The sequence below is a fragment of the Heptranchias perlo genome, chromosome 9 (genome assembly GCF_035084215.1).
Source record: "Heptranchias perlo isolate sHepPer1 chromosome 9, sHepPer1.hap1, whole genome shotgun sequence".
Lineage (NCBI taxonomy): Eukaryota > Metazoa > Chordata > Chondrichthyes > Hexanchiformes > Hexanchidae > Heptranchias > Heptranchias perlo.
The window spans coordinates 50,995,486-51,018,828 of record NC_090333.1 but is presented as its reverse complement, the minus strand read 5'-3'; the positions used below and the strand labels follow the sequence as shown (position 1 = coordinate 51,018,828).

Sequence of the window (23,343 nt, the reverse complement as noted above, 5' to 3'; positions counted from 1 at the left end):
TCATGATTAGCTCAAACAGTAGTTTCAGGACTTTATATTTGAAACTTATTCATTACTGTATTGAAATTAAGACTGGTTGGACCGTCTCGTACTCTAATTTATTCTTTCTCAGCTTCTGAAAACTATGGAGCTCTTTATCTCTCTCCGGCTTTCCTTCTTCCTAAATCTGCAGGTTTTTAAAACTCGAATTTAATGTAACCTAACCACCACTATTTATCTAATTTTCAATCTTAGTGGTGTTCTCTACCTTGACCCTGTATTTGTGTTGATCAAAAAAAAGCTCCTACTGCAAAAATGGTTCATAATTTAAAACTTTTGAAGTTAGCTGCAGTAGGATAGAGAGAATCACCATGTAGTTTATTTTTATTTCTTTGCAAAGGGAAGGAAGGAGAGGCATTTTACCTTGCTCCACTGAAAATAATGTTGTGCTTGCGTACACTAGCATTGAGTCACACTGCTTTGTGCCTATTTCAGCCTGTGTTGAGTGAGGATTTCAGGATCTGTTTATGATGAGGATAACAGATTAAGGGTATCCTGCCAACCATATACAGACTTCTCGCTTGTAGTTGTATGCTCAGTCAGCAGTAGGTTGAGACTTGGCACCATGGCGAGAGACAAATTCCTGATTGTATTTGGCAGATTGCAAAATAGGTTAGACTATGAATATAATGTCTTTAGAATTCAGGTTACACCCTCTTCTAGTTTGTACAATATTAGTATTAAATATAAATTTTTATTGCACTACAAATTGGGAAGAATGCATTTACCACGTGGTGGTTTTGTAAATAAATGGTGAATTTTTAATAGTGACATGGCCTTCAGTTAGTTAATAGGAAGGCAAATATTCAGAACAACTTTGTAAAATCAACCATGCTTTAAAAGAAAGGATGAAAAAGTAATTTTTTAATGCACTGTGTATAATTAATTGGATCATCTGATGACCAAAAGTTTATAAAGAATTGAAATCTTTGACTCTAATTCTCAGGAGGCTGACTGAAATCTTTCAGGAGTTTCCACTGATGATAGACGAGCCACAGGCTTTGTTGAAATAAATTTGTGCTGTTTATGCATCAAAGGACTCTATTCTTGGCGATTCTCTGGTACATTCCTGTTAATGAGCTTATAATTGAGAACCCTGCGCTCTTAGATCTGGGCTAAATATATCACTGGAAAAAAGTAATCAAATGTTTTGAAAGACATGTTATCTTTGTTGATCAGGGACTACTGATTCTAACCTTCCCTTAGGTAAGAGTAGATTGCACATGGAGTGTGGAAGGAGCAGGATGAATGCCATTACTCAATCCTTATTTTCTATGTACTTGAGCAAGTCTCTTCCCTTCACTGTTTCCTTGACCATCTTTGAATAATGGCTTGCTGTGGACCCAAACAATTTCAATGAATTTTCCAGGTTTACCTCTATGTCTACTTCAGCTCCCCTGGCTCCAGTCCCCAGCTTTGTTGCAACATGTATTTCAAGTATCCCAACCTGGCACTCTATGCTTAATCCTGACTTACGCTTCAGGCCTATATGGATGGATGATATTGACAGTTCTCCATAATTAACCTTGGATTTATCCAAACACCTCTCTGCTATTCATTTATTTAATATGCAGTAAAAAAAATACTGCTCATGCCCACCCTCCAAAGTAAAGTAATGTAGAATGTGGTCCAAAAATAACTAACCAGCCAAATTGGGATTCAGTAGGTTGCTTGCCACAGAGCTGGACTCATTCCATTCAGGCAGACCATGCACGTGTATACTGCAATATTGATCGTGTTTGATATGAGACAGGTTTACTGTCTCTCATTGTATGTTTTAATTTTGGATAGCCACAGATTCAGAACAAATTTGAATTAATTCCTGCTATGTTACCGATGTAATCCAATGTAAACATTTACAGAGTCCTTGATTTGGGTTCTAGTTGCCGTCAAAACCCACAATCTTTCAATCTTCAGGCGTTTGACTCTCAATAAATCTATGCCGTCAAGCAACTATATTTTTTGATAGTTTTATACATTTCTTTAATTAATGACTGTACTCCAGAGGGCTTCGCTGGTAAATTGCTGCTCCTTGTGGAACTGAGTCATGCGGACCAGGAAGGCACCGTGTTTGATCTGGCTTATGCTAGGTTAGTTGATCTAAACCAAGATGATGGCTGAGTGTTGCAATTAAACTCAGCACCCCCTGGGCTAGGAGGAGGAAGAAAAAAATCAGCTCGGGTTAATGGTCCTTATTGTCACCCAGTGACCCCTGCTAGAAAGTGTGCATTTGTGGATGTCTGGTGAGACCACTTTCATGTTGCTGAATAAATAGCCAACATTCATCCTCTAGGCCCATACATTATGAACAACCACTTGGGTAAGGTACGGGAGGACATCTGTGCAACTATGCCGTGCATTTAAGTGCCTTCAGGAGAGTATTGGAAAAAAATAGGAGATGGATAATTTTTTTAAAACATAAGAAAGCATAGAATGAGAAAAAGGTGACTGAGACCATTAAGCCCACTCCTTCCACAGACAGTGAATTTCTCCCAGCACCCCAAAAACAGTTGTGAAAATCTGCTGAATATTTATGCTTGGTTAGTTGATCGAAACCAGAGTGATGGCTGAGTGTTGCAATTAGACTCAGCAGCCCCTGGGCTAAGAGGAGGAGAGAAAAAACAGCTAGGTTTCCTGCTCCTGCTTACACCTCCATTATTCAGCCATGGCTGGTTACTTTCCACAGACTGTCCAAACATAATTGAGTCATTGTGTTGCAGGGAGTATTTGCTTATTTCTGTGAATATTTATCCTTATGATATCAGATTGTGTGCCCTGAAAGAGAAGCCTGTATCAATGCCAACAATCAGTTGTCATGCCTACTTTGACAGTACTGTAATGCTTTTATTTATTTTTGTGAGTGAGTGTGTTTTCTCGCTTTCTCCTTTTTGAATGCCCCTGCGTTGCTTATTGTTTCTGATCTTATCAATAGGCAGACCCTGGCTCCTATGCCTCTGCCATTATCACAGCAGAACCATCCACCAGGAGGAATGCAAGAGTGGCCTGCAGATGATTCTGTCTCTCCAGTTTTCCCTTCTTTCCTGTTGGGAAGTCCCACATCTTCCCACAGTAATACTGAGATCAGGAACTCACCTTGTGTGGATACCAAACCACATCTTACCATTCCACGGCACAATACATGTGGTCTGCAGTGCACTGCACTTTGGCACATCTGCTGTAACAATATTTTCAAGGTCTTCATATTTATTGAGTTTAACTTGAACTTGCTTTGTCAGGACATTTATAAAGAATCTGAACAAGTTGAAATACTTAGAAAACAAACCTTCAACCTATGTAAATGAGGCTGGTGGGGAGAAGGAATATAATTATAAAATATCAAATCATCACATACATCGATATCAAGGACTGGATGGTGCAGTGGGTTGGCACACCATCTTTTCACCTCTAGGGTCTAGGTTTGAATCCAACTTAATAATAAGATGTTAGTCTCCTCTCTCTGTTGACTGTAAGGGGCCATTGTGAAACTTATTTGGGGCAGTTTCAGCCCTGCCTTTAGTAGAATTGCGCAATCATGAAAATCACCCAAAATTGGTATTCTCCTTTTGGAAATAGAAATGGCCATACTTCTGAGGTTGCTTTTAAGTCACATTTTTGAGGGATATATGTAACCTATATTGCTCAAGATAAAGAATCACTGGATTGGGGGTAATATTCTGGCATGGGTGGAGGATTGGTTATCTAACAGGAAGCAGAGAGTTGGGATAAATGGTTCATTCTCGGACTGGCAACCAGAGGCCAGTGGTGTTCCGCAGGGTTCGGTGCTGGGTCCCCAACTCTTTACAATCTATATTAACGATTTGGAGGAGGGGACCGAGTGTAACATATCAAAGTTTGCAGATGATACAAAGATGGGAGGGAAAGTAGAGAGTGAGGAGGACATAAAAAACCTACAAGGGGATATAGACAGGCTGGGTGAGTGGGCGGAGATTTGGCAGATGCAATACAATATTGGAAAATGTGAGGTTATGCACTTTGGCAGGAAAAATCAGAGAGCAAGTTATTATCTTAATGGCAAGAAACTGGAAAGTACTGCAGTACAAAGGGATCTGGGGGTCCTAGTGCAAGAAAATCAAAAAGTTAGTATGCAGGTGCAGCAGGTGATCAAGGCGGCCAACGGAATGTTGGCGTTTATTGCTAGGGGGATAGAATATAAAAACAGGGAGGTATTGCTGCAGTTATATAAGGTATTGGTGAGACCGCACCTGGAATACTGCATACAGTTTTGGTGTCCATACTTAAGAAAAGACATACTTGCTCTCGAGGCAGTACAAAGAAGGTTCACTCGGTTAATCCCGGGGATGAGGGGATGGACATATGAGGAGAGGTTGAGTAGATTGGGACTCTACTCATTGGAGTTCAGAAGAATGAGAGGCGATCTTATTGAAACATATAAGATTGTGAAGGGGCTTGATCGGGTGGATGCGGTAAGGATGTTCCCAAGGATGGGTGAAACTAGAACTAGGGGACATAATCTTAGAATAAGGGGCTGCTCTTTCAAAACTGAGATGAGGAGAAACTTCTTCCCTCAGAGGGTAGTAGGTCTTTGGAATTTGCTGCCCCAGGAAGCTGTGGAAGCTACATCATTAAATAAATTTAAAACAGAAATAGACAGTTTCCAAGAAGTAAAGGGAATTAGGGGTTATGGGAGCGGGCAGGAAATTGGACATGAATTTAAATTTGAGGTTAGGATCAGATCAGCCATGATCTTATTGAATGGCGGAGCAGGCTCGAGGGGCCGATTGGCCTACTCCTGCTCCTATTTCTTATGTTCTTATGTTCTTATACCTGACGTTGAGAACTCGCAATGCTGAGACTGGATGGCAAAAATGTAAGATCGGTTCCATTCCTCACCACTGACATCACCTTGATGTTTACAAAATCACACACAGAATATGCGGTTTTAAAAGATGCCACCAGACATAAAATCTAATCAGACAGTGGAAAACAATGAAGTGTGAGTTTAGCGTCATGAAAATGCCACCTGATCCCCTGATAGTTCAGTGGGTAAATATGAGGCCAAAAAGACCAGGAAGGTCCTAGAACAAAATGCAAGATACTGCAGATGCTGGAAATATGAAACAAAAACAGAAAATGCTGGAAAAACTCAGCAACTCAGGCTGCATCTGTGGAGAGAACAGATAAAGGGGGTTATATTGGATAACCCACGAAAACAGGCGCTGGGGTCGCAATGCACGATTAACCCATGCCTGGTCTGATGATTTTAATGATTGCTGCGTGCAGCCAGTGCTACCTGTGCTTTTGAGTGGCTGCAGGGGGCCTCGATGTCGGGAGTAGCTAGCACCACTTAAAGGCAACCTGTACCTCTTAAAGGGGAGGTGCATTGTGGCTGCAGGAAGTGCTGGAAGTCCATTGGGAAGTAAATCTGTGCTGGAATATAGTGAAGAATGGTGATGATGGGATCGCTGGAATTTTTAATGAGCAATAACTCGGCAGCTCAAAGTTTGCAGGACTCTTATATTTTGAAAATATAAGATACGGGTCTGAACGGAGGTCAGAAATAGCAAACGTAAAACACAGATGCAGGTCTGGTCCTTATGTTTAAAATTGTTGTTTTATTTTAAAATATTGAATAAAGGTTTCTCAAAACTACATCCCACATCCTCCAATCTGCACGTCAGGTCCCACCAATCTGCTGATCTGAGTTTGTGCTGGGCCTGAGAGAGACCGTGCACCAAGGTTCTCTGATGTTGAACTAGAGGCCTTGGTGCAAGGGTTGGGCAGAAATCGGGGCATGCTATATCCACAGTTGGGCAAGAGGCCCTCCAGACATATGATCCCGAGGTAATAGAAGGCAATGGCAGACGAGGTCAATGCCAGGAGCATAGCACCACGAACATGGATGCAGTGCAGAAAGAAGTTCAATGATTTGACACGAGTGGTCAAGGCGTGTGAGTTGCACTGGCATATCCTACCAACAGCACCACTAGACGCATCCACTGCTCCATGCACTACCCCCCCCTCCCCCCCATCACTCACCAACCAACAAACTCTTTCCATCAGTACTCAGCTCTTCCAATCAGATGCTTCCTCTCACCCTCGCATATTACCACTGTTGAAAGCCGCACACCCACAATTCACAGGTCACACACACTGGCAACTATTCTACCATGGCAGCCACATCACCCAATCATCTTGCAGGACACTCATGGACACACTGCTTGCTTTCTTGCAGGAGGAGGTGCTGCATAACAGGAGGGAGCAAGTGGCGGTGTCTCCATGGAACATGAACCTGCTGTCCTCTCTCAGAATGACAGCATCCCTGTCCCACCCCTGCCACTCCACCAGTGTCCTTGCTGTTGCCTGTCAGCTAGCCAATCCACTTCCTGTAGAGTATTGAAACTTTATTCAAGAATAGGAAACCTCCAAAAACAGGTACAGTACAAATGCATCAGTAGTCAGAACAAATAATCCAGCAACTAACCTGTAAATCCTGCACGATACCTTTAAATAGCACTGGTGGAGGTGTCCTCCATGCCGTTTAAGACCTGTTCAGCTTTGCGAGGTTAAGACAGTGTCGGCTGGAGCGTGGAGTTCTAATGTAGCAGCGGTCCCTTTAAATCAGCGTTGCACACTGATTTACATCATAATCTCCCTACTCTACATGCTGCCGGCGTTCGTTAGGTGCGCATGCGCAAACACCTTTACTAAGATGGCGTCCTGCGCACATCATGCCGGAAGTGTGCACGCACATCTCGGACGCTATTTTCGGGACTTGGGTATCCATGTGGCGCCTACACAATGGGTGCTACATGGCCCAATTTCACCCCCAAGATGTTTCAGGTATGGACTCTTCATCAAAACTAGAAGATATTACAGATGAGCATAACAAGTAGGAAGGAAAAGAAAACAACAAAACCACCCACACAGGAAGAGAACTGGAATGACCAGTAAAGTGCTTAACTAGAGAATAGGAGATGGTTAAATGGCAGAAGTGATATTAGCATGAGACAATAGGAGGCATGATGAGAGAAATCACAGAAATAAAAGACATATTGAGACACAGGAAGTTTGTGAATGGCTAAAGAGTTGGGGGTTAAGCAGGTGGAAAGGGAAGTGTGAAAAACTGGCAAAGCTGAACAGGTTCCAACAGCCGAGGAGCCTGGTAGTAGGAAAAAGCAGGTCAACACCAAGGGTGCAGACTGCCTCGTCAGCACAGTGTTCTGACAGAGCTCCCATCCCAAGCACTAACCCACTTCATCCTCCCATCCCCAGAAATTACAACATGCTCATCCCACATTGTCAGCATTTCCTGCCAGAGAGAAAATGGAAGCTATACTTGAGGTCTGAAGTTATTGAAAGTAAATAATGAGGCCAGACAGCTGCAACATACTTGCGAAGTACTTGCTGCATTTTCTGATCTTGTTTCTGGAAGGTCCTAGGTTTGATCCCTAGTTTGTGTTTAATTAATTGGCTACAGTGAGGGAAGCAGCTGGGGTACAATAGTTAGTTGTCCGCAGACCCCTGAGCTGGGGGCTGGGGAAATCAGGCAGAGTTTCCACTCCTGTTTGTTATCTAGTGACACCTACCGAAAAATGTGTGTGGATGTCAGGTGAGAGCAGGACTGGGCTCAGTGGTGATGCCATTCACAGCTGAATTGCCTACTTTCTAGGCTTACACATGGAGATTGGCCACTTCAGTGAGGGAGGTACAGTATGGCTGTCTGTGCCCATAGAACTCAATCAAGGGGCAGCGTTTTCAGGAGTGGAAAGAAACAAAAAATAAATAGCAGGCCATTAAATTGCCTTAAAATAGTTACTTTGATCAGGCCATCATTATTTCTTTGAAAATCACAAGCTTTCGGAGGCTTTCTCCTTCGGAGGCTTGTGATTTTCAAATAAAACAGTTGGACTATAACCTGGTGTTGTAAGATTCCTTACATTTGTCAACCCCAGTCCATCACCGGCATCTCCACATCATTATTTCTAGTCTTGTTCCATTGTACATTTTTTAAAATAAAAAAATTGTGCATTTTTTATATTAATAAAAATGAGAGCATAGTTTAAAACTATTTCACCTTAAAAGTGCTAATAATTGTGATGTCAATGATGCACACTTAAACCAGATCTGCCTTTTAATAAATAGAAGGAAAATTCACCTCAGTGGGTCCTTGCTGATGTCGCCATGGTTGTTTTCTGTTAGAGCTCTGGGTAGTTATGTGCAGTATATAAACATAGGGAGCTTTCCATAACTTTTTGATACTTGTAGAACTTGAGAGACAGCAGTGATGGATTTAGAAATTACTGAAGGGTGGTGTGAATATTGGAGGTTTGAGATTTATTTTTGACGGAGTTTTGACACTTTAGTGCAATTTTTAGCATTGTGAAGCCTATTGTAATTCTGCCTTTCATGCCAAAAATAATTTCTGCTGTTAGGGTTACAGATAGGGACGGCAGTAGGCCAATTGGCCTATTGAGGCTGCTCTGCCATTTTGTTAGGCTCTTTTTAATCTCAATTTCTCACATTTTCTTCATATTCCTTAAAGTCCTTTTGCCTAAGTAAATATCTACCTTCCTTTTAAACACCGCATCTGCCTCCTGGGGCAGTGCATTCCACATTCTCACAACTGTCGGAATCAGTATTTTTTCTAGATTTGATTTTAACTGTGTAATTTTCATTTTAAGATCACGCTGGCAAGAATCATTTCCTATCTATTCCATCAATTTCTTTCATTATTTTAAACACCCAAATCAGATCACCCATTAATCTCCTCATCTCCAGGAACGTAACCTAAATTTACTCAGACGCTCATTCATTGTTAAATCCCTCGATCTTGGGTATCATCCTGATATTTTAAATATTTAAATAAAGTAGTTGTAGGGAGTTTAATACAGCTTTACAAGGTACCGTTCCTTTCATGGAAATCAAACACCATATATGTCATGTTAATTTGTAAACCAAAAAATTATACAACACACATCTAAATAATCCCAACCAGCAGCACATTTTACATTCACAGGACAAAACTGGCTCATTATCACACCTGTCCCTATATCAGAGCCTGTGGCAGCCCAGAAACAATTAGAGGATTATCTGGATTGAGAGTGGTGCTGGTACAACTACTTTAAATAAGGATTTTTTATTTTTTTAGTAACTTTAGAAGGGATGAGCATGATTCAATATTATTGAAACAAAAAGGGTTGCATGAAAACTTCCACCTTTTTTCCTGCTTTAGTTTTTAATCAATCTGCTGTGCATTTCAAATATTTCCTGTTTCTAAAACATTAAAAAACTACATGAGGCTAGAATTTACACTGTATAGTGGATGAACACTTGATGGGTTTTACCACTTTCGTTTGTCCATTTAACAGAAGCATTAATGTTTCCATTAAAATATTGGACAGAGGAATGCCATAAAAGTGTTAAGCTTTTAACCTCTATTCTTGCCAACTGTCATTTCTAGCCTTTATTGCTCTTTTGAGACTGTCAAAAATAAAAATCACTTCAGACTGCAATATTTTTTTTAAAATCTGAAGTGCACAAATATGTGGTTTGTGGGAACAGACATGGGGAGATAAATTTTGTTCGCTCTTGTGGACCTGACTGGCGACCTCCCATTTGGTGTTCGCCATCTACTATACCCTTCTAGTATCACTTTTCACATCTCCCTGCGGATGTTAATTGTTCTACTATGGATCATACACGCTCTGTCCTTGGTTACTGCACGGCAACAAATAATAGAATCATATAACACAGGAGTTCGTCATTCGGCCCATCGAGTCTATGCAAGCTCTTTGAAAGAGCTATCCAATTAGTCCCACTCCCTTGCTCTTTCCCCATAGTCCTGCAAATTTCTCCTTTTCAAGTATATATCCAATTCCCGAAAGTTACTATTGAATCTGCTTCCACTACCCTTTCAGGTAGTGCATTTCAGATCATAACAACTCGCTGCGTAAAAAAAAATTCTCCTCATTTCCCCCCTGGACTTTTTGCCAATTATCTTAAATTTGTAACCTCTGGTTACAGGCCTTCCTGCCAGTGGAAACAGTTTATCCCTATTTACTCTATCAAAACCATTCACAACACCTTTATTAAATCTAGCAAAGGACCTTTGTCTGCATGTTATAGCTCACCCATAAACAGGCTAATAATCTGTATCACACAAAAGTTGGGTGTGCCCCACAAAGTTCATTTGAGGAAAATAAAAAGTTCTTACAAGCCACATTTCATAAGCTTATTTTTGGGGGATCAGCACTAAATAAACATAATCATAACTCCAACTCTTAAACTATCAAGTCATCTTAAAATCTTTCTGCCTTAAGTTCATGCACAACCAACAGTGCAAGAATGTAACATCTGAATGGTTCTGACAGGTTTCATCCCAACCACTGACCAATCTGATTGCTTCTTAGAATCTTTGCTGCTGGTTTCCAACCAATCTGATTTGTTGATACTGACAATCTCCAATCCCAGTGACAAAATGTTAATTTTTCTTGTGAAACATTAACAAGCTGACGCATGGGTTGAAACACCAAGGTGAGCAATTGGTTCTCGTCACTCCCATTTTTTAGGCAAAAAATTTGCAATGGGTGGACCAATGTCTGGCCTTGTTTTCTCGCAGAAGTGCACCGGCTGCCAAGTTGGAAGAGGGTAACTTCCTGGTGTCCAGGGTGCCCGCCTGAAACACGTTCTTGAATATGCAAATCAGGATTCTAAAACCTGTTGTAGGACTAAGCTCCAGATTCGTCATCAACTGGGCGGAACTTGCTCCTTTGCTCCGCTCAGTTTTTCTGGGTCTACATCGGCCTAACCAGTGGTCCTTAATGGGACCGCTGGAGGCCATCCACAATAAGGTATGTTAACTTCTTTATATTTCCATTTCCATGGAGCCAGGAGTAGCAAGAGCGCCCCTTCTGGATCCATAAAATTACTGAGGGCTGCTGGTGGCCAGAGCTCAACCCCCCTCTCCTGTTCTCTTACTCTTTCCTCCCCATGCCCCACCCCACCCCAGGATTTACCTGCAGTGCCCGCTGAATTTTCCAAAGCCCCAACTGGCATGCTGCTTCAGGACGCTGGTTGGTATTCGCAGCTCGCCAGCTTGATGGAAATGAGGCCTAAGGCCCAATTTCCAGTGAGCCTCGGGCCAACATCTTCGGGCACATGTTCCAGGTGTGATGCCCATTTTGTGCTGGTTTCTGGTGCTATACGAATATCCTCCCCCTCTCCCTTCCCCATTCCCCCTCCCTCCCCGGCAGAGTTTTTCTATGTGGTATTGTCAGTTGTCTTTTGTTTTTTAATTACTACAGTTTTTAGAATTTTGTGGTTTGCTATGCCAGGATTTATAGGTCATTAAATATAAGCATAATGAATAAGCATTATACCATACATATATCAGGAAAGTCACTCCTAAAATTTCCCCAGCTCTAGAGCACCATTTGTAGCAACATGAATTGCACGGCTGTAGCAGCTAGTTTAGATGTTGACTTCAAGTACAGATCAATCTAGGGATGCACAATTACTTGTGCATATGTATATAGTAGTGGTTTTCAAGCTTTTCTGTGCAGAGGACCGTCCCCTTCTGAACAACAGTGTGAGCTACCCACAGGAAACAGTGCAATCGTTGCAGAAAATGTTTTTATTATATTTGGAATGGAATCAGTGTGCAAGTCAAAATCCACAGAAAAATACAAAATCTAAAGACTTCAGGGATCTGTTGGTAGATTTCTTCGGGTTTGAGGACTCCAATGTTTCACAAAAAAAATTAATATTTTGCCACTGGGATTGGGGATTGTCGGTATCACCAAATCAGATTGGTTGGAAAGCAGGACCATTGTGGAGCGGGTGGAGGTTGCTAAGGAGCAATGAATGAGCTACTAATGCTGTTACTGTAAAGAGAATTCATTTGAAATACAGCCTATGATTTCTCCACATCCATTCAAGGAAACAGAGAAGCAAAGCACCAGCAGTGTCAGGAGTAGTAAGGCCCCATAATCCATCACTTGCCGGGTTCCTCATTTCAGCCACATCACTGAGGAGAGTTTTTGAGTGGAGACAAGGCACTTTCTCACAAATTGGAAAAATTGGAGGGAGAGTCACTCCTATGCCACCCTGCCCTTGGGTCTAGACTTGACCAACTCCCAATTGCCAGTCCAAGTGGCATTGGTACAGAGATGGGAGCAGGTCTCTCACCCAAGATCACAGCCACAGCTGAACAACAAAAGAGGAAAAAAGGTAGTAACAAAGCAATAGGTACAATAGGTCATACAACAGAATTAGATGCAACATAGTTTTGTCTTTAAAATGTGATCTGAAAAGTTATACTGTATTTTTAGAATCCCAGTTGGTAAAGGCATTGCTTGATGGAACTCTATGCTATACAGGCCAGGAAGGTCTTGATCTTCGATCTGTGCTGAGTTAGCTGATCTCAGCCAAGCAGGTGATAGGAATGTTATAGGTGGCCACGTTACAGGGTACTCCTTGGTCTGGGTGGCTCGATACATCACATGATGTACTTATCCACTAAGCCATTGGGGAATCCTCAATACTGACATATATAACTTAATTGTAAAGAAATGAATTGTTTGTTCTCTATTTTCCCCAGTAGTTGATCATGTCATTTACAGACCCCTCTGCCAGTATGCATATATCTTTAAAACTCAACACTACAATTGGCCTCAGTAGGAATAGAAAGGGGAAAAATCAGCCAGGGTACTTGATGATTACTAACCAATGACCCCCTAAAGAAAGAAAAAATGCCTTGCGTTAATATAGCACTTTATCGTGTTTCTGAGAATTGTCTCAAAATGCTTCACACAAGTTACTTTTCTGCTGTGGTTACTGTTATTATTTCAGCAAACACAGCAACCAAACTGCGCAAAGCAAGATCTCACAAACCGTAATGAGATGAACGACCAATTGACCCGTTTTTGATGTTGTTAGCCAAGACACTGGAAGAACTCCCTGCCACTGAATCTTTAATGTGCTACTGAACAGGCAGGCAGGACCTCAGTTTAACATCTCATCCAAAAGATGACACCTCTGATAAGGCATCACTGAACCGTCATTAGATTATGTGCTCACATCTTCGAGTGATCCTTGTGCACATGCTTTGGACAGGATTGGGCTTGGCTGTGAATAGCCAGTCTACGCTCACTATCTGGATACAGTCATGAAGAATTGCCACTTGTATAAAAATGCCAGTGCTTGTGGGCCCATACCCCAGTAGAATAAGTGACATTAGGGGAGGTGGAAAGAATAATTAGAAAGAAAATGAAACTCAACATAATACTGCAAGTATGGAGCACTGCAGAATTTTGTTTTTCTACTTGCTCAGAGCTAAAATTAGAAGCTCACTGAAGGTCTTTATTCTTTTTTTCAAAGAACTTAATTTTTTCAAGATGTTCTTGGATGATTTTAAATATTGCAATAAGAGAACTGGGTTGGAAATCGGTAAAGATGCTTAAAACAGTGCCCTCTGGTGACCATCAAGTTGTGATTTAAATGAACACTCATTGCTGCCTTTCCTTTCACCCTCCAGAGTTATGTTTGAAGAAGATGGCTTTTGTCAGCCCTATCGGGGCATCGCTTGCGCGAGGTTCATCGCAAACAGCAGCATTTATGTGGACTCGCTACAGATGCAAGGCGAAATTGAAACTCAAATCACAGGTATGGGAGATATTCGATAATAGTGATGAGCTGTGCCTGTGATGAAGGTGGCTGAAAGGTGCTGGTCTCAAGCTGCCGTAACACTGAAAGTTAAAAAGTTTTATTGCAGTTAGTGAATGATGGATTCAGTCTCTGGGATTTCCTGAGTTGGGTGAAGTGCTGATTCATGGCGACCTATGGTTCCACTGGCATTGGTCACATTCCAGTATCTTGCCCAAGAGGCCATTCTAAATGTATGACCCTAGACAGTGTTCAACCTCATTGGAAGGAAAGCGTGCATCGTAGACATGCCCAATTTTTTTCCAGCTTAATCCAAAGACGCACGTTTTCCAAGAAGTGTCACTGAAGAGCCATCAGAAGTGAGAAACTTGGCTGATTTTTTTTTAACCTCCCCTAGCCCAGTAACCTTTTAGTCAATTGTAGTGCTTCTCTTGCTATTCCATTTGAGATTAGATAACTCAGCACCGACCATGGAATTGAACCGTGGGACCTTCCAGGAATCTGGGCCTAGTTATACACTTGGCAGTGCTTTTACCCACTGAGTTATCAGGGGATCTTTGGAACATTTAAAGGGGAGAGTAATTTACATTGAAACTAGTTATCCTAGAATGATTTTCTTGGAAAAGCAGAGGAATTTCTTCCTTTGTGTTGATGCAATTAGTAAAGAATCTCTGTAATTTTGATTTTTCCATAAACTTGAATTGAGTTCTAAGTCAGGCTGTTTTAATTAATATAATTACTGTTACTGATTTGGAAAATTGGACTGTTTTAAAGCACTAAGCAGGTTAACAATCTTGCTTGTTTACTCTGTAGATGCTTTCATGATTATTGGAACCTCAAATCACCTAACAGATCGTTGTTCCCAGTTCGCTATCCCCTCGCTGTGCCACTTTGCATTCCCTTACTGCGACGATACCTCGTCGATACCCAAACCTCGTGACCTTTGCAGAGATGAGTGCGAGATCCTGGAAAATGACCTTTGCAAGACTGAATATATTTTCGCCAGATCAAATCCTTTGATCCTAAGGAGATTGAAGCTGCCAAACTGTGAAGATCTTCCCATGCCAGACAGTCCAGAGGCGGCAAACTGCATGCGCATCGGAATTCCTATGGCAGAACCTATCGATAAGAGTAAGTAAAGATGTGAACCCCGACTGAAAGGGAATATTGGTTAGTTCTCCAGTATTGAGAGGTTTCTATGGATTTTTCTTTTACAATCCTTCCCCTCCAAATTTCTCCCTTTACCCCTCTTTTTTCTGAAGGCAGTAACTGGTGCCAGAGGATAATGCCATGAGTGTCATTAATGATCTCGTTCAAGTAGCTGTTCTTCATGAATGATCAATGTTATGCCAACAGAACTATTCAACCATAGAGGCCATAACAGCTGAGCCTGACCCCCTGTTGCTTGTATGGATATCAGACATTCTACCAGTAGGAGCATTGCAATCAGGAGCTGGTTCCTGATCGATTTATTTCCCCTCATCTCTAACCCAGGGCTCTGAGGCTTATAATAGTGTCCCCACCACTGCCCACATTGAGGTCAGTTAACACAGCAAACACCTCGGGACAGCCCTGGCATGTGTAGCTCAGTACAACATGTAAAATGCAATCAGCTACTGAGCTATTGTGGAATCAGGCTCAGCTTTCACGGTCAAATAGTCTGTCAACTAGGCTTAAACCTGAAGTAAAAACATGGAGCTGCATTCAAACAAGGAAAGAAGAAAACTGAAATTAAAAAATGGGAAATATATTATTGAATTATTACACAGTTTTTCTCTGCTAATATAAACATGGGTATTGACAGGGTCAAAAATACCTTCTTCCCAGTTTCCTCTCCTGAAAGCGTTGACTTCTTGCTGGGACATTGTTTCACAGGCAGCGATTGGCCATTCTTCGCTTATGGTGACGAAGGTCAGCATACTAATCGACCACAAGGGGCATCACAGCTGAGCCTGATCCTATGTTCACCCAACGTCCACATACATATCTTTCCAGTAGGGATTACAGTATAGTCATCAAGAGCAGGAACCCCAGCTGACTTGCCCTTCCCAGTCTTCACTGGCGGCTCCAGCTGAGCTCAGCTTACTCAGCACAAATTAGGGACCGAACCTGCGACTTTCCTGGTCTATTGCTTAGGTATTTGCAGTGTAAACTAATTGAGCCATCAAGAAAACTCCTCATGCATTTTTTTTGTCTCTTTGCTGAGTGGTATTTCTGTACTGTGTTTTTTTCCCCACAGATCACAAATGTTTTAATATTAGCGGTATTGATTACCGTGGCACCGTGAGTGTAACCAAATCAGGGCGACAGTGTCAGCCATGGAACTCCCAGTATCCACACAGTCATTCTTACACTGCGGTTAAATATCCCGAACTCAATGGTGGCCATTCGTATTGCCGGAATCCAGGGAACCACAAGGATGCTCCGTGGTGCTTTACATTGGATGATTCGGTGAAGTTGGAGTTGTGTGAAATTCCACTGTGTGGTAAGGACCATCAATTGAAATGTATGAAGGGGGCTAGATGTGATGCAGTGGGTTAGTACACTGTACTTTTACCCTTTATTTTAAATTGAGAAATGTCGGTGAGGGCCAAGATTCCTAGTACAGGACAATAACATGGTTACAAAGAGCAGAAGATGAGCTAAATCAAGAAATAGTGGTCAGGCAATGCTAAGTTTGGGCTTTCAAAATCTGGACATTGTGAAAGGAAGGAAAGTCTGAGGGAGGATAGGTGTTCTGCAGCCTTAAGGACTCTGAGAAAGCATAAGTCAGTGTGGGATGGTGCAAGGAATGCGCAAGGAGCAGCAACAGTCTGCAGGATGGTATCCTTGAGGCTCAAGAGGAATAAGAGAGGAAAGTTTGGGGGAACAATGATCATAGAAGTATTGATAAAATGGAGACAGACAAGAAAAAATTGACAGAGAGGTGGAGGTGAGAGAAGGATCGCCTGTTAAGCTTTTTCTGAACGTGAACCCTTAAAAGTTGAGGGTATCACTGGATGAGCAGCAATATCCATAATCTTACTGTCACTGAATTCAGGTCAATGAGGAATGCCAATAGTTATTTCACTGTGTAAAGAGAAAGCAATTTTATAACTGAAATATGTTGTACTTTTCTTATTGAAATGCATTCTGCTTTAAGACTGAGTACATTGTACTTCGTTATTGAGGTGTGTGATATTTTAATCCGGTGGGTATTGCATTTTATTATATTGTATGGTGCTTTTATTACTGAAATTCACCATAATTTTATTACTGAGGAGCATTATACTTTATGTAGTTGATGTATATTTTCTCACTTGTGTTGAAGTACAGAGGAGTGTGGTGTTGCATTTTATTACTAAGGTACTGAGCAGTGTTATATTTTTTTTGCTGAAGTACTTAAGGAATGTTGTGAGTTATTATTGAAGTACTATGGAGTGTTATGTGCTGTGTTTTATTACTTACGTTGGTTGTGCTTTGTTACTGATGTGTCAGCCTTGGCTCAGTGGTAGCATTGTTGCCTCTGAATCACAAGGTTGGGGGTTCAAGCCCCACTCTAGAGACTTGAGTACATAATCTAGACTGACACTTCAGTATAATACTGAGGGAGGGCTGCACTGTCGGAGGTGCTGTCTTTTGGATGAGACAAACTGTCCTTAGGAGGTGGACCTAAAATATCCCATGGCACTATTTGAAGAAGAGCAGGGAAGTTCTCCCGGCATCCTGGCCAACATTTACCCCATCAACCAACATCACTAAAACAGATTATCTGGTCACTTATCTCATTGCTGTTTGTGGGACCTTGCTCTGCACAAATTGGCTACCGCATCTCCTTGAATTACAATAGTAGTTATGTTTCAAAAGTACTTTGTTGGCTGTGAAACACTTTGGGATTTCCTGAAGTCACGAAAAGTACTACATAAATGAAAGTTCGTTCTTTCTTATTTCTTACTGTGGCGTGTTGTGTCTGTTTATTGAGCCACTAAGATATGTTTTTTTCTTTGCAAACCAGACTCCAAAGAAAACACCAAGATGGAGATTCTTTACATCCTCGTCCCTAGTGTGGCAATTCCCCTGGCAATTGCTCTTTTGTTCTTCTTTATCTGTATTTGTCGTAATAATCAAAAGTCATCAACACCCGTTATCCAGCGACAGCCGAAACCTGTGCGAGGACAAAATGTCGAAATGTCCATGCTGAATGCATACAAACCGAAGGCAAGAAATGTGTTTTTTTATTTTGTTTGAGGGTATTACTTTTTCTCCAATCCTGTTTTTGCACAATGCATTTCTCTACGTCCACATTATCAGTTCCCTCCATTATTTTAAAAACGTATGTCCTCCCTTCAGTCACTTTCCACATGTATAGAAAGCAAAAACTTTGGCCGGGAAATTCCTTGGAGTTACTCCGGCTCCACCAGTGTTATTTCGCCAGAAACGCGGTGGAAACCCTGTTTATGTGCGTAAACGGGGTTTCTGCCACACTTGCGGCAAAGTAATGCTGGCGGACTGGGAGCAGCTCCATGGAATTTCCTGGCCATAGAGGAGCTGTATCATTGTAATCATCATCCATAACATGCACTACGTATAGCATGCATTTCCTGCCCATGTTTGTAAAAACATTTGCACTCATCTATAATGCACACGTGGATTTTGGGCCCATTTTCCTGTGTTGCTGTGTGTTTGCTGCAAAAAAAGTTACAAGATTTTATGTGACCACTAGAGGGCAATATCTGCACTGATTTTGAAAGTTTTGATCGATGTGGACCCATCATTTTCTTCAGTTGATGATTTGCGGTATTTAATCAACATTTGATCATTTTCTACTAAATTCTTTGACCTAGGTGGTTTTGTGTGATGGTTTGCTTGATGGTTTGCTGATGGTTTGTTGCTTTTTAAAGTGGTGGTGCTAATATCTTGATAGATGTATGTCTCATAATTCTCCAAGGAACATTGATAAAAGTGACAATAGTGCCCCCTGTGGGAGAATGTCAGGCAATGAGTATCATGAAATCTACCACAGATATGGATAAGACATGGGATGTACATTAGTTAGAATAAGTGATGTCAGACTCCGGCTACAGCTGGAAAAGTACCAAGACAGTGTAGATCCTTTCCTCATTTAGCCAACCTCACTGGTTAATGGTATAACTACTGTGGGGATTGTACAATGTTATATTAGTATCTACAACAGTGCCAAATTGGGGCAGATAATGCATTCCTGGCATAGCGCACAATGATGCAAGGTTGCTTTACTTAATTATTTCAGCGGTGCTCCCAGTGCACAGTGCATGACATACTGGGACCACCATGTGGGTTGGGGACTGGAATGTTGGGCACCAGCAGTGGGTGAAGGGCTGCTATTTGCCCAGAAACTGACGGTACTGCTTTTTCTTTAAAATGTGGTGGGAACTAAAGTGCTCTTGCAGGCATTTGGCCATTAAAGGCCAACCAAAAAGGGGCAAAAAAAGAAAGTTTAACCCTGTAACAAGAGGGCTACTGTATCAAAATTTTAAAATGTCTTGGCTTTCCCAAAGCACTTGTTGGGAATGGGTGTTATATGTCTGGAGCACTGCACGGATGCTTTATTCAAATTATGAGAAGGCCCCCTAACTTGTGTCAAGTTTGGGTCCTTAATGAGCCTAGTGCACAGTTTGTGTCACTCGCTGGTTGGTCACATTTTGGGGTGTTAAGCATTTCGGCGATGTGATAAGCCTCAGATCTATGTACTCAATAATACAGGGTGCCTGCCACTGCATTATTATCCCTATGCTGTGTCAGATGACATGCATTACCGTTTAAACCAGCATAAAACAATGGGTAAAGAATGAAAAAGCTGACCCTGGGATTTATCGGTCAATTAATAGATTATCCACCATGTTACTCTGCATTTTTACTATTTGTAAGATGTAAGATTTGTAATAAATGGATCAATATCAGCTTCCTCAGTTTAACTGAACACTTTTAATTGTGACGGAATGGATTGGCTCTATTTGTGAAATTGTTATCTTGATTACTTTGAAAAGATCCCTCCTAAGGACAATGCGCTGGCGCTACTCTGCAGCACTCTGAAGTGATTGGACAGTTTTATGGGGTCTTTTCCAACTTTTTTCCCTCTTTTCCTGAAATCACTGATTCTTGTTGGAATGCAGTTCCACAGGTGCTGCTTGCTGGCATTCCAGTACCTCATCCAAGTAGCATTTTTCATGTCTGAGCCTAGACCGCCAGTGTTGGTAGGCGGTTTGACTGAGGGGGCCATCACAGCTGAGCTCAAGCCTGCTCTCTTCTAATGTCCACACACATGCATTTTCCCTGCAGAGATCAGGAATGGGAATGCTGACACATTTTATCTCCCCCACCGCCCCCCCTCTCCCCCACCGCCCCCCCTCTCCCCCACCTGTCTCTTTAGCACAAAGGCCACATGCAGCATCTTTGCCATTGCCCCAGCTAAGTTCATTGAACTTAAAGCTGACATTTTCTAGGTCAGTATGACCCAGTCCCACATTGGGCAGTCTACTATGGGGGAAATCAGTGAACGTCATGTTTTATGTTATGCAGCAGTTCTTTGGTTGTAGATGGTTGGTTCTCATCTTAGCACTCTGCTTCCAATTTTATTCCGGCCGCTGCCAGCCTGGACCAGAAAGAGCTGCTTGTTTTAATAAACAGCCACTGCGCTGCCCATTTCCCACGGTCTCCTCTGCCCGCCCTACATTATTCAATCAAACCCAGAGCCGGAGCCAAGGCTCCTTCGCGCCAACTGCTCATGCGCGTGCACACAATTCTAGGTGAGGCAGTGCCTCACCTGACGAGCCACCTCAGGGGACATGCTCTTTACTTGGCATCTGTCTTGCACTATACTTGACCCAGGAATGCTGGATACTGGCAATGGGTGCCGGAAATGAGAAAGAATCCCATTACCTAGCACTGACATCCCGCACCTTGATGAGCCCAAAATTAAAAAAGAAATTCAGTTCTCAGATAGTCGCAAAGTGCCTGTAACATAATAGTCAGCTCATTGTCTGCATAAATTGGCGTCTTCAAACTTCACGGAAGAGATATCCTAAGTTCATAAAACAAACCACAACAGACTTTGCTTGATGAAATTCATCTGCAAAATAAAAAAGAATTCTTCCAAATATCACTGGCAGTGTATCACTAAGTATTATTGAGAGTTCAGACAATAGTGCAATTAGCTTGAAATGCAAACAAGATGGGGGAAGTATGCACTCCCAGGTATGAGGGGGAGCTGCTCTCCCTGTGTGGGCCTGGGTTGTATGCCCAGTTCTGTCTTGCTTGAGATGAAAATCATTCTTGCTGTGTGGTCACTCGCTCACATGCAAGCAGTTGAGTGTCAGATTAATATTACTATGGCATTTTCCCAAAGAAAAATAGTCAGCAAGCAATCTGAAAGAAGTTTCTAAGAGATGGATCTGATCCTAATGATTAAGTATTATGTTTCAACAATATAACATGGTTTTAAGTGAGTCTCTGTATGTTGAGATTTTGGATCAACACTTGTAGTATTATGGCTGCAACATAAATCAATTAATCTCTGCCAATATAAATGATCCTGACATTTTTTACTTTTACATTTTTCTAAATGTCATTGCTGAAGTGAAATCAAGTCATCCAATAGTGATACTCTGTGTGGTGTAGCCTTAGAGGACAAAGAACAGAAGCCATTTTAGAAATTGTTAGGGATAAATCCCCTCTTTTATAAGATACTGTTTTTTCCTCACTTTGCTTGGATCTTGCATGCTTCGTACCATCTTGTGACTGGTAGAGGTGAGTGATGGTGGTTCCCCTCCCCCCCCCCCCCCACAGAAAATGACTCGCCTTCACAATTTAATGTTTTCTGTGGGTAAGGATCTGATAGACTCAGTACAGCTGCTATTAAGAACTCAATGGTATATTGTGAATTGTTGGTGCAAACCCATATCAGACAACTCCACGACGCAGCTCTAAAGGTGTGACAGAAAACACTGCCTATTTTTTGGTCTGAATTAGGTAGATTTTTTTCTCCAGTTTTCTTCTCCTGAAGGCTCTGACTCTTGCTGAGCTATGGCTGCATTACAGCCGTCCCCAGTACCTCATATAATCACAGAATGTTACAGCATTGAAACAGCAGCTTTCAAGCCTGCATAATGTTTATCTTCGTGGGCTACCTAGTCTAATTCCACTCTCTTGCTCACTATACGCTTTAATATAGCTGACCCAAGTGAGTCTAAACAGTGAGTGGAGACGTGCTATTCCACCATTTGGAGCATCACAGCCAAGCCCAGTCATCAAAGCCTGGTATTCAGTCCCAATACATGTAATATCAGTGGTACAAAGCATGGTACAAATGTTCCACCAATATCCCTGCAATTCCCCCTTTCATGTAACCCAATCAACATAAAATATACTAAGTTCCACCCCTGATTGGGAGCAAGTATTCCCCAGTACAGCTTCCCTAAGTTTCCTGGGTCAGAAAGGAATTTGGATGCTGAACTAATAGACAGGAAAAAGTCTCCTCTTTCTTTCCCACTGCTCCCAGCATCCTGACCCTGTGCTTCATGGGTATTGCGTGATTTTAATTAAAGGGTAAACATCAAAAAGTTATTAATTCAAATCCTTTTTTGTTTTTACCTGGCTTTCTGATGATTTATCTTGGGAATTTGTTTTCAAACCATGAGTTATGAAGACATCATTCTGGGATTTGGCTTGGAGGAGCTCCTGATGCTGACTGTTTGGGAGTGAGCTGGACTAATATGAGCAAAGAGGCCATCATTAATTCCAGGGTGCCTCAGCAACCCAGTCAATTTTCACATGTCTCTCTCAACTATACTTCCTAACATTTTCAGGGTTGTGCCATCCTCCGGATAATGCTTCCAATCGTGTTATCATCACTCAGTAATTAAGCTGAAAAATCTTCCCCCTTCCAATTTCATTCACACTTTCTACTCTGACTTCTAATCCAAAACAGGGTTATGTGTGTATGTTCACTTTGATATTTCCACTATTTGCCTCAGCTCTTTTGTATCACCTGACTTCAGTCTGCTGTGGCCAAAAATGTCTTTCCCTCACTTCACTAAATTCATTAGCTGTCTCCATTGAGCTTCTAATAATAATTATCTAAATTTCAAATTTATTGTCAGGCAAAATCAAATCTACTGATATCTCTCTCCTCTTTATTGGAATAAACCATCTGTTTTCCTACTCTTCCAGCATGCCAAAGCTGTCTCATAATTTTTGTGAATCCCCTTTTTCAACCCTCATTCTTCATAACGGTGCAGTTGTTAGCTCTCTTAAAGAGAAAGATGATCAATTTGACCCACTTTCCCCCTCCAACTCTAATCTTAATGATTTTGGCAAAGAACCTTCCTCCATTCAACCATTAAGATCAACATCAAGTTTTATCCCTGCCAGGAATGTTGGTTTCCCTGCTGTCTATACTCCTATAAGGCTCCTAGTCCTAATAGTATCCTTACCATTGTCCTCAAGATGTTTGCCTTGGAGCTTACCCCTGGCATATGTCTTCCCTTCAATCTTTTTTACTCCCAGGCCACCTTTCCTTTGCTTGGTAATTTGCTTGTGTTCAACCCATCTCTTACTTTAAACTATTGCCTTTTTGTTCTTATAAAGTACTTTCTAATGTTATCATAGCTGCTGTTAACTTTCCATGCAATGCATAATTTGAGC

At 41.7% G+C, this 23,343-nt stretch overlaps 1 protein-coding gene across 1 annotated transcript in view; it reads left to right on the top strand.

Moving 5' to 3' along the window:
• Positions 1–23,343, top strand: part of ror1 (receptor tyrosine kinase-like orphan receptor 1) — a 245,564-nt gene that overhangs the window by 214,380 nt on the left and 7,841 nt on the right. Inside the window, exons 5-8 of the mRNA XM_067990397.1 lie at positions 13,556–13,683; positions 14,497–14,814; positions 15,923–16,168; positions 17,678–17,880. Coding sequence (XP_067846498.1) covers positions 13,556–13,683; positions 14,497–14,814; positions 15,923–16,168; positions 17,678–17,880 — 895 coding nt within the window. The remainder of the gene's footprint in view (positions 1–13,555; positions 13,684–14,496; positions 14,815–15,922; positions 16,169–17,677; positions 17,881–23,343) is intronic.